The 10025-nt window shown below is 48.1% G+C and overlaps 1 protein-coding gene across 1 annotated transcript; it reads right to left on the bottom strand.

The window, feature by feature from the left end:
* Positions 1–4599: 4599 nt before the first annotated feature.
* Positions 4600–8525, bottom strand: LOC127783103 (uncharacterized). Its single transcript, XM_052310363.1, is given in 5 exon segments — positions 4600–4959; positions 4962–5094; positions 5669–5895; positions 8035–8249; positions 8371–8525. Coding segments are annotated over 5 exon segments (1008 nt in total). The 3' UTR covers positions 4600–4681.
* Positions 8526–10025: the final 1500 nt, after the last annotated feature.

Raw genomic sequence — 10025 nt, 5'->3', positions numbered from 1 at the left:
ATACTAGATTGTTAAAAAATTTAGGGGTACAACTGTACCCTAATGTCCTACTGTAGGTCCGCCATTGCGTCGACGGCTGCTATGCCGCATGCCCTGCCGCCGCCTGCTCTCGTCGCGTAGCTCGCTCCCCACAGCGGGTCGAGGCGCCACCGTCGGCTGCTATGCCACCTGCCCCCGCCGCCTCAAGCGCGGGTCGCCGTTGCCGCCTGCTCCCGCTCCTCGCCGCGGGTCGGAACGCTACTGACGCCTGCTACTCACCGTCGCCTGCTGTCACCACCACAAGCACGAGTCGCCACTGCCGCTGTCGCTAGGTTAGGGAATGGGGAATGATTCGGGTCAGGAGTGGAGTGAATGCAGATAAGTCTCAAATGTCCTAAGGGCACAAAAGTCAATCAATATTTTAGAAATTATTATTTATTTTTTTCTCTATTTTTTTACCGCAACAACAACGGCTCCACCACCTTCCATCAAAAAGAGGGGTAAACGGCTTATTAAGATCAGAAAAACGGGTGCAAAAATGAAAACCTAAAAAACAGGGGTAAAATCAATATTGGAGATGAAAGTAGGGGCAAGAACGAAATTGTCCCAAATTCAAATGTCAGTACCTATGACTAGAGAACATTAATATTTACGGTTGGCTTCCATAAGTACTCCTCACGTTCCATAATATAAGTGATTTTGGAGGAACATATCACATCCCTCTAAAATTTTTATATTTTGGAACAGAGGGAGTACGTGCCAATGAAACATACCCATGGTTTTTTTACGTGTGGTGTAAGTGTTTAGAGATGTGTGGTGCAGTAAGTGTTTAGAGGTGTAGTATGTACATGTGTGTCTTTCATATAATAAAAAATGTTCACAAATATTGCATCCACCTTTTCCGGATTGCTGTTGTACGCGTACATATGTCCTAGAATTTTTTTTAAATCATGGTAACACTTCTAAAATTTTGTAACAATTATGCCAACTCATCTATTATATGTTGCCGATTTTAAAGTAAATTGGGTATGACAGACATGTTAATTTGATAGACATTTTTGTCCACGATTTATATGCCGAAGACATATGACATATGCAACACAAATAATCTAAGAGTAAGACTTTTTGTACTTTTACCCTCATTAGTTCAAAATAAAAAATCATTAAATTCATCGCAAAATGAAATTACGAGATTTAAAAATGATGAAGTAAGCCACAGCTTCAAGTAAAGCATGATCGTACCATGTAGCCGATGAAAGTGCATACGTGTGAGAACAGAGATGATGGAAGCACTGGCATCGTTATCCCGTGACACGTATACATAAGAATAAATCTAAATGGAGAAGTATAAGATAACCAAATTGTAATATCCGTCAGTCCATGTGTATAAATGAACTTACTTACCGTCAACCACCGACCCAGCTGTGTTGCACACAACATAACTACCGAGATAGCACGTGAAGTAGTACTGCATATCAGTACAGGCACTGTTTTGCACCGACCGAACCACCGCGACTGGGCAGGGCACCGCGTCGATTGCAGGCCACGATCGAGGGCGAGACGCCCAACCTAACCTGACACGTTCACCCACGTCATCTCGTCCATAATCACAACCTAACCTTAACAAGGCACGTGAGACCAAACTCGTTGCATTGCAATATTGCATAGCCAGGCATAATTCTTTTTCTCAACTCCAAACTTCAAAATCCTCAATTAGACAAAACTTCGTTTTCCGGTAGTATGTTTTTTAAACTGTTAAATGGTGTATTTTTAACAAAAGTTTTTTATAGGAATTTTTTAAAAAAGTTCAAATAAATTTATCTCTTAAATTTATAATAATTAATATTTAATTAATCATGTAGTAATGACTTTTCTTTTTTTTATGTACGTGAAAAAAAATCACTCTCAACCGAGAGATGGAACAGGGCCTAAGGCCCAAGCGGCAATTGACAAGGGTTGTGTTTAGTTCAGCGTAAAGGGTTGTGTTTAGTTCAGCGCAAAGTTTAAATTTTAGTTAAAATTTAAGATGATGTAACTAAAAAGTTGTGTGTATGACAGGTTTGATCTAAACACAGTCAAGAATGTCAAAAACATTGTTGTTTTTTCTGAGAGGAGGAGAGGATGTCAAAACTCGACTCGCGTCATCGTCGCCGCTCCCGATTTCCAAGAAACCCCGCATGTTAAAGAAAAGAAACAGTGCCCGTGTCGTGTGAAGTCAACCAGCGACGTCCAACCGTGTGTGTGTGTGTGAAACTTGGCCACCTGCCTAGCCACGGCGGCCCAATCCATCCACCGATTCGACCCCGACCCAACGGCGAGAGGCGGAAGTTCCCAGATGCGAAGCGGCCGCACACGACGCGTCCAAATCCCCACTTTTCGCGTGATTTGCCCGTGACCCCCCCACCACCCCGTCTCGTAATCTCGTTGGCCAAAACACGCGCCTCCGCCCCGCGCATGCGGCGCTGGCTGGGGCGAGAGAGAGCCGAGAGGCGGATAGTGCGAGACAGGATTTCCGCGTCCGCCGAGGCACGCGACGCGACGCGGCTGATGGCGAGCGCTACGGCACGTGGTGTGGTGAGAGCGATCCGGGTCCGTGCGGTGGGTCGGGGCGGGGCGGCCCATGCTGGCTGGCCGCTGTCGTGGGACGTGCTAAAATTAGTCAGGTGCACGCGGGGAAAAAAGGGGGGGGGGGGGGGGGGGGGGGCGGGAATTGTACTCGCGCGGCACACCACGTTTTAGCGCTGGATTTTACTGTATCGCCCATACTTTTTGCCTGGTTAGTGCAACAGCAAGTCAGGGACCGGACGGGTGCCGTTCACTTCTCATCCTCCTCGTCTAGTCCTCGTCCTCCTGAGCCAAATGTCCTAGTACAACTCCAATACTTTATTACTACATTATTATGCTAATTGTGTGAAGGATGTAAGACTAGGATATGGGAGGGTCAACCAGGATCCAGATTCCAAATTGGCTTTACCGTTCAACGAGAGTTTTTTGTCTAACCATGCTTTCGCAAAACGCGAGCGAAAATTTGTCGCAATGTCACCAGCCGGCGTGGTTTGTCAACGTGCCATCACCTTCGCACGTCCTGCGAGCACGACCGTACGTGATGCATCGAGAGACGGAGGGAGAAAAGTCGGCGCCTCGGCGGGCCAACGAGCCGGCTCCACACCGTCGGGTTTACTTGTCAGACGTGTCGATCCCCCCCCCCCCCCCCCCCCCGGCGACGAAGTCCCCCGGCGTCTCATGCTTCTTTTTTAGTGTTTGGCTTGTCACCTGCCGGGGGCTGCGTTGCGTTGCGTTTGGATGTGATTGGAATATGCAACGGCGTTTTCATCGGCATTGCCCTGTTCATTCGTCATTCGTTGACAAGGAATTGTCAGTGACGACGACGCAGGCATATGGTCGTAATGGCATACGTCGAAGGCTTTCTGCAAGAGGCTGAACTTGCGGTGTGTCATATGTTGGCCCATTGACCATTGCGAGTTTGCAAGCAATTCTATTTTGTCTCCCTCAACTCTTGTTACTAATTGAATCGTCTCTCTCAACCGCAATACCAGATATAACGCCACGTCTCCCCACATTTAAAAATCAGAGCAAACCGAGTCCCTCGACTGCATTAATAGCATCGTCCTATGTGGCTCTTATGGGATCCACATATTTTTGAAAAATAAATAAAAAATAACAGAATCATCATCCCTTTCTATCCCTATCCTCTCTCTCGTCTCCCTTTATTCTCCATGGGGGAGAGACTGACAGAGGCCAGCGAGGGAGCATGGGCGATGATTGGTGACTGCATGAAGCTTAGTTGAGGGGTCCCAAGACCGGAAGGTGTCGGTTCGCGGCATTGGAGGAGGATTGAAATGGAGGCAAGGAAGAGGGAGAGGGGTTCCCCCTAGCACCTCCACACCTCAACCTCCGCCTCCTATCTACGACGGTGGAGGATGGATTGTAGCGGTCTTGCGCCGGGCCTGCCTCCTCTCCAGTCGACGGCGAGCAACGTCGGGACCGTTGACAGTGAGAGGCATTGGGAGTGTAGCCCATCAAGGAGAGAATCTATTCTATACCACTGAGTTTATTCGAGTTTAACGATGTATACCGGCAACTTTATCAATTCTTTAAAATATGCCATCGGACTGGATATTCTTTTAAAAAATACCCACAATACCCTTAGAGACACACAAGATTAACAATTGATTTATCTCATCACAAGATTCAAAACAATATGAAAATTTTTATATGGCATCCTTACACAACATGGAAGTTTATATACAAGTTTCAAGTTTTTTTTTCTGGTTTATTTAATTTTTTGGAAAATATTTTTATGTGGTATATGAGAGAGAATTTGCTAATAAAAGAGATAATAGCACATATAATATACTTATTACAGTTTACAATAAGGAATAAGTTCATCTTAGGTCCTAAATCGGCCCTCAACCGGAAAACCAGACACAACGGGTCCCTCAACTATCAAAACCGGTGCAGATAAGGTCCCTCAGCGGTTTTGAGGGTGGTTTTGGCTAACGTGGCGCCTACGTGGCTAATTTGACTCGGTCTTCATCTGACGTGGCGCTTACGTGGCAATCCATCTCGAAAAATAATAAAACCCATGGGACCCACATGTCATTTCCACGCACAAAATAATAATAATAAAAATGGTGGGACCCACGTGGGCCCCACCTGTCATCCTTACTCCTCCCTCCCTCTATCTATCCTCTCTCTTCCCTCTTCTCTCTATCCCTTTCCTCTCTCCGGCGGATAGAGCGGCGCGAGTGGCAGCCGGCAGAGCAGGCGACGGGCGGGGCGGAGGGGCTAGCCGGCGGAGCACCACGTTGTCCATGGCCCTCAGCTCCGGTGGCACGTTGGGCTCGTCCTCGAACACTTCCAACCCCACGCCGGCGACCCTTCCCTCCGCCAGCGCACGCACCAACTCCGCCTCGTCGATGTTGGCGCCGCACACCACGTTCACGACCACGCCCACGGCGTGTCCAGCACACCCTAGTCCACGATGTGCTGCGTCTCCGCCGTCGGCGCGCACGCCACGACGAGCACGTTGGAGCTCGCGGCGAGGTCGGTGGCGGTTGAAAAAGAAATCAACAAAAGAAAGACATCCCCAGAAAAGAAAAAGCATCATCATTTGATGAACAACATAGGGGAAAAAGGTAGATTAATAAACGCGTGAATGAACTAAAATCTTGAAACCACGCGGAGCAAACATGAAAACCGAATGAGTTCCTAAATCCCCGACCAGCCCTTATCTTTGAAGAAACAAAAGGCAGATTGGGGAAGAATGTTACCACCAAAAGAAAAAAAAAGATACAATCTCTTAAATTCATAAAGGTTGAACTGGTGATGACGAGATAGTCCTCAAAAGAAACCTGCAAAAAGACGATCTCGCAGCAAAGTAAGAGAGCAGCAATACAATCATATGAAACCATAGAGAACATCAAAGGCCATGTCTACCCAAGAACAGAAGAAGGGAGAAGGAATCACAACCAAAGCTGATGCATGTCATCAGAAATTTCACCTCTTTTCATCTGCATTTGCAGCTGCAACCCGATGGAGATCCAGCTGCTCCCTATAGCAGAAGCGGGCGACCACGCGGTGCTCCCCCAGCGCGTCAAGCACGCCCCCGGTCCAGATGTGCCGTGTCTCTGCCGTCAGCGCGCATGCCACGACGAGCACGTCGAACAGGGCCGACAGCGTAGTCGGCGACATCGGTGGAGTAGACCCCGCCGGCGTTGACGACCTGTACGCCGCGACACGCGCACTCGCGGAGGTCGATGTGGTTGATCCCCGCGCTGATGGTGATGATGCAGCGGAGCGACGGGACGGCGTCGAGGAGCTCGGCGCCGACGCGGATGGGCCCGCCGCCGAAGACGAGGACGACGCGAGGTGGGTCGACGTCGACGGCCACCGCTTTGAGTAATGCGTGGATGGGAAGCGTCGGCGCCGAGGAGAGGGGAGAGAGAGGATAGAGAGAGGGAGGAGTGAGGATGACATGTGGGGCCACGTGGGTCCCACAATTTTTTTATTATTTTGTGTGTGGAACTGACATGTGGGTCATATGAGTTTTATTATTTTTTCAGCTCGAATTACCACGTAAGCGCCACGTCAGATGAAGACCGAGTTAAATTAGTCACGTAAACGCCACGTCAACCAAAACCGCTCTCAAAACCGCCGAGGGACCTCATCTGTACCGGTTTTGATACTTGAGGGACCCGTTGTGTCCGGTTTTCCGGTTGAGGGACGAAAATCGGATTCGTTGACAAGTTAAGGGACCTCAGATTAACTTATTCCTTTCATACGAGACCTCGTCGGCCCAAGCTGGAGAAGTGACAAAGTAACAATACACCGAATAAAAGGCCCACAGGCCCAAAACGATTGTAGCCTGGCACACGAAATTCGGAGCATGAATATTGGCCATGGCGCTGATTGGCGGATGGACTACCAGATCGGAAGGGATAGATTTGAACTGGGCCTACTATCTCGTTCTTCATGGGCAATTCCCTGACTGGGTTGAGATTTGAACCATGCTAAAAAGCTTAAAGGTGCTCTTTTTTTTTCGCAGGAATAAGTTCACTCTAGGTAGTTCAATTTGTCATCGAGTCCAAAATTCATCCATGGACCATAAAATTGGCTACTACGTATCCCCCAACTTACAAAATAAGGCAAATGAGGTCCCTCGACAGTATTGTCCCCAGTTTTGGCTGACGTGGTATCTACATTGCTCCTTTGACTAGGTCTTTATCTCACACGGCATTGACTTGCTTACGTGACAATTCGATCTAAAAAATTAATAAAAACCATTGGACCCACATGTCAATTACACACAAAATCCTCACTCCTCCCCTCTTCTATCTATCCCCACTCTCTCTCTCTCTCATGCTACGAGCAGGGCGGAGCGGAGCAGGATGGCGGAGCGAGGCAGGGGCGGGTGAGGCAGGTAGGAAGAACGGAGCGGGTGACGGGCGGAGCAGGTGGGGGAGAGGAGCGCCGCACAGCGGCCGGCGGGAGAGAGGAGTGGCACTCAGCATGACGATAGAAGAGAGGAGCAACCGCTCTCCTTTCCCTCCCAAATCCTCGTCCCTCGGCTCTGGCTCCACCAAACTCCTCGCCAGAGGTCGGCCGACGAGGGGGTGGAGAGGAAGGAAGCTTCCCAGCCTCTCTGACCCCCTCATCCTCCCCGTCTCCTTCTATCCCTAGCTGTTGCCTAGCTGACCACCCCGCCTCTCCCTCTCAGCCATTCGGTGAAGAGATTATGAGATAAGGTAGAGAGGGTGAGGTGGACGAAGTGGGAAAAGTGGGGCCTACTATTTTTTTACTGACATGTGGGTCCCGCATGTATTGTTTATTTTTTTTTCAATTTTGCTTCTTTATTTTTTTCTAGAGCAAACTATGAAATGTCACATCAATACCACGTGAAACGAAGATTAAAGGAGCCACATTAGCTAAAAGGGGGGGGAGGGACAATACTACTGAGGGACCTCATTTGCACTGGTTTTGTAAGTTGTAGGACGGGTTGTATCTAGTTTTCTTGTTTAATGAAGAAAATCAGATTGGATGAAAAATTGAGGGACCAAAAATGAACTTATTCCTTTTTCCAATAAGTTTAGGTGCTATTTAGAAAAGGAATAAGTTCATCTATGGTCCATTAACTTGTCAACGAATCTGATTTTCGTCCTTCAACCACAAAACCAGATACAACGGGTCCCTCAACTATCAAAACCAGTGCAGATTAGATCCCTCGGCAGTTTCGATGGCGGTTTTGGTTGACGTGGTGCTTACGTGGCTAATTTGATTCGGTCTTGATCTGATGTGTCGCTTACGTGCCTATTCGATCATGATAAACCTCATGGGACCCACATGTCAGTTTCACACAAATTAATAAAAACTGGTGGGGCCCATGTGGGCCCCACATGTCATTTTCACCCCTCTTCTTCTTCCTCCTCCTCTCCGCCATCTCCCCTCTCTTCATCTCTCTCTCCTCTCTCCAGGCACGACAGAGAGTCAGCGGCACAGCGAGCTGTAGTGGTGGCTCGCGCTCTTCGGGTGCACCAGGCGCGCGCCGGTGAGCTCCTCCTCCAATGGCGTCCTGTGCTGGCGCCGCCTTCGACGGCTTGTTCCTCCCCGGTTTGACGGACATGGAGCCCTTGCCTCCGATGGCTGTCGTGTTTTGCCTGATGGCCTCCTTACCACGGAGCTTGGCGTTGTACTCCTTGCTCGGCGGGAGCTTGGGCAAGCTCGTCGGGTCACACGCCAGCGGCTTTGTCCTGAAGAATTGAGCAGCAGCAGAGGACACAACGTGTCAGAGATCCATGTGAGCGAGAAGGACAGGAGAGGGAGGGAGAAGAGCTGTCGAGGGCTGCGGCGGTGGCGGTGCCCCGGTCGGACGGCTCGATGACGAGCACTGTGAAGAGGTAGGCAGCGACCTTGTGGGCGTGGCTATGCGCGAGGAGGAAGGCGACGGAGCGGAACCCGAAGCTCGCCTGGTCAGCGTGCGTGAGCAGCGCAGCCCCGCGTGCGACCAGTCGGGGGCGTGGTCTCATCGGCCACAACGAGGAGTTGCCATCCGGGGACGGCGGGAAGCGAGCGGCGGTGCCGGCAGGGGAGGAGGGAGCGGCGCGCGGCGAGGTGCTCCTGCCGCTCGCGGAGCTCGTGGCGGGCGGCGAGGAGGCGGTCGAAGAGCTCCCTGAGGTCGGAGAGGCTTGTGGACGAGGAGAGCGGGGCGAGCGCCGAAGCAAGAGAGGAGAGGGGAGAGAGGTGAAGAAGAGGGGAGATGGGAGAGAGGAGGAAGAAGAGGGGGCGAGAATGACATGTGGGCCCCGCCATTTTCTTTATTAATTTGTGTGTGAAATTGACATGTGGGTCCCACGGGGTTTATTATTTTTTCGGATCGAATTGCCACGTAAGCGCCACATCAGATTGAGACCGAGTCAAATTAGCCACGTAAGCGCCACATCAGCCTAAACCGCCATCGAAACCTCTGAGGGATCTAATCTACACCGGTTTTGATAGTTGAGGGACCCGTTGTATCTAGTTTTGCGGTTGAAGGAAGAAAATTGGATTCGTTGACAAGTTAAGGGACCTTAGTTGAACTTATTCCTTTAGAAAAGAAAGAACAAATTATCCTTCAGGCCCAGTTGAAATGGGCTGGAAATGATCAATTCACAAGATTATGGACCATAAAGAAGGCCTTACAGTGGAATTCGCCCTTAGAGCAAGTTTAATAGGATAGTCAACTATTAGCTCCAATTCATCTATAGCCAATCTAATAGCTCATTCATACAATAGGTACATACTACACTATTAATACACACACCGCGTCTTGGAGTCCGTATTACAGCTGGCTACAAATCTGTAGCCCGCTGCCCTTCTCTTTCCTCATCTAACTCCTTAAAATATGTTTGCAACTGGCTTATAGCCTGCTATTGTACCTGCTCTTAGAACTGAAATGCTCATCTTCTCAACACAACAAACTATTGTGCTCTGAAAAAGGAGATTATTAGGGATTCATTTTTGCAACAAAATTGGAAGGACTATATTAAAAGAAGAAACTTTGTACTGCCTTCTTTCTAAAAAAAATGTAGTCCTAAAATGCCAAACCCAAAATCTTAATTCACTAATAGCTGAAAAAATATTAGGATTTAAAATATGAAAATTTATATTCGTAGATTATTATGAAAAACCCTTTCATGTAGTTATATTTTTCTATAAATATATAGTTTGAAAAAGTAATGATAAAATATGTGTATTGGACCATATCAATGTCCAAAACAACCTCCTTCTAAGAACAGAGGTGGTAAGGGGTAATACTACTAGCCTCATCGTTTGCTTATACTTATTATAAGCAAAACAACTTATTAGCAATTAAAATTAATTTATAGTTAAAATTTTTTTAATACGTGTTTTTACTAATTTAAAAGAAAATATTAGAAAAATAGGATTAAAAACCCACAAAATCAACTTTTAAATTAAGTTCTAAAATTTAATTTTTTTTCTTATACTTACGATGGGAGTGTACAATTACACCAAGTTTAACTACTACT

Source organism: Oryza glaberrima, chromosome 8 (assembly GCF_000147395.1).
Source record: "Oryza glaberrima chromosome 8, OglaRS2, whole genome shotgun sequence".
NCBI classification, from domain to species: Eukaryota; Viridiplantae; Streptophyta; class Magnoliopsida; order Poales; family Poaceae; genus Oryza; species Oryza glaberrima.
This window is presented reverse-complemented; position numbering and strand designations above follow the sequence as displayed.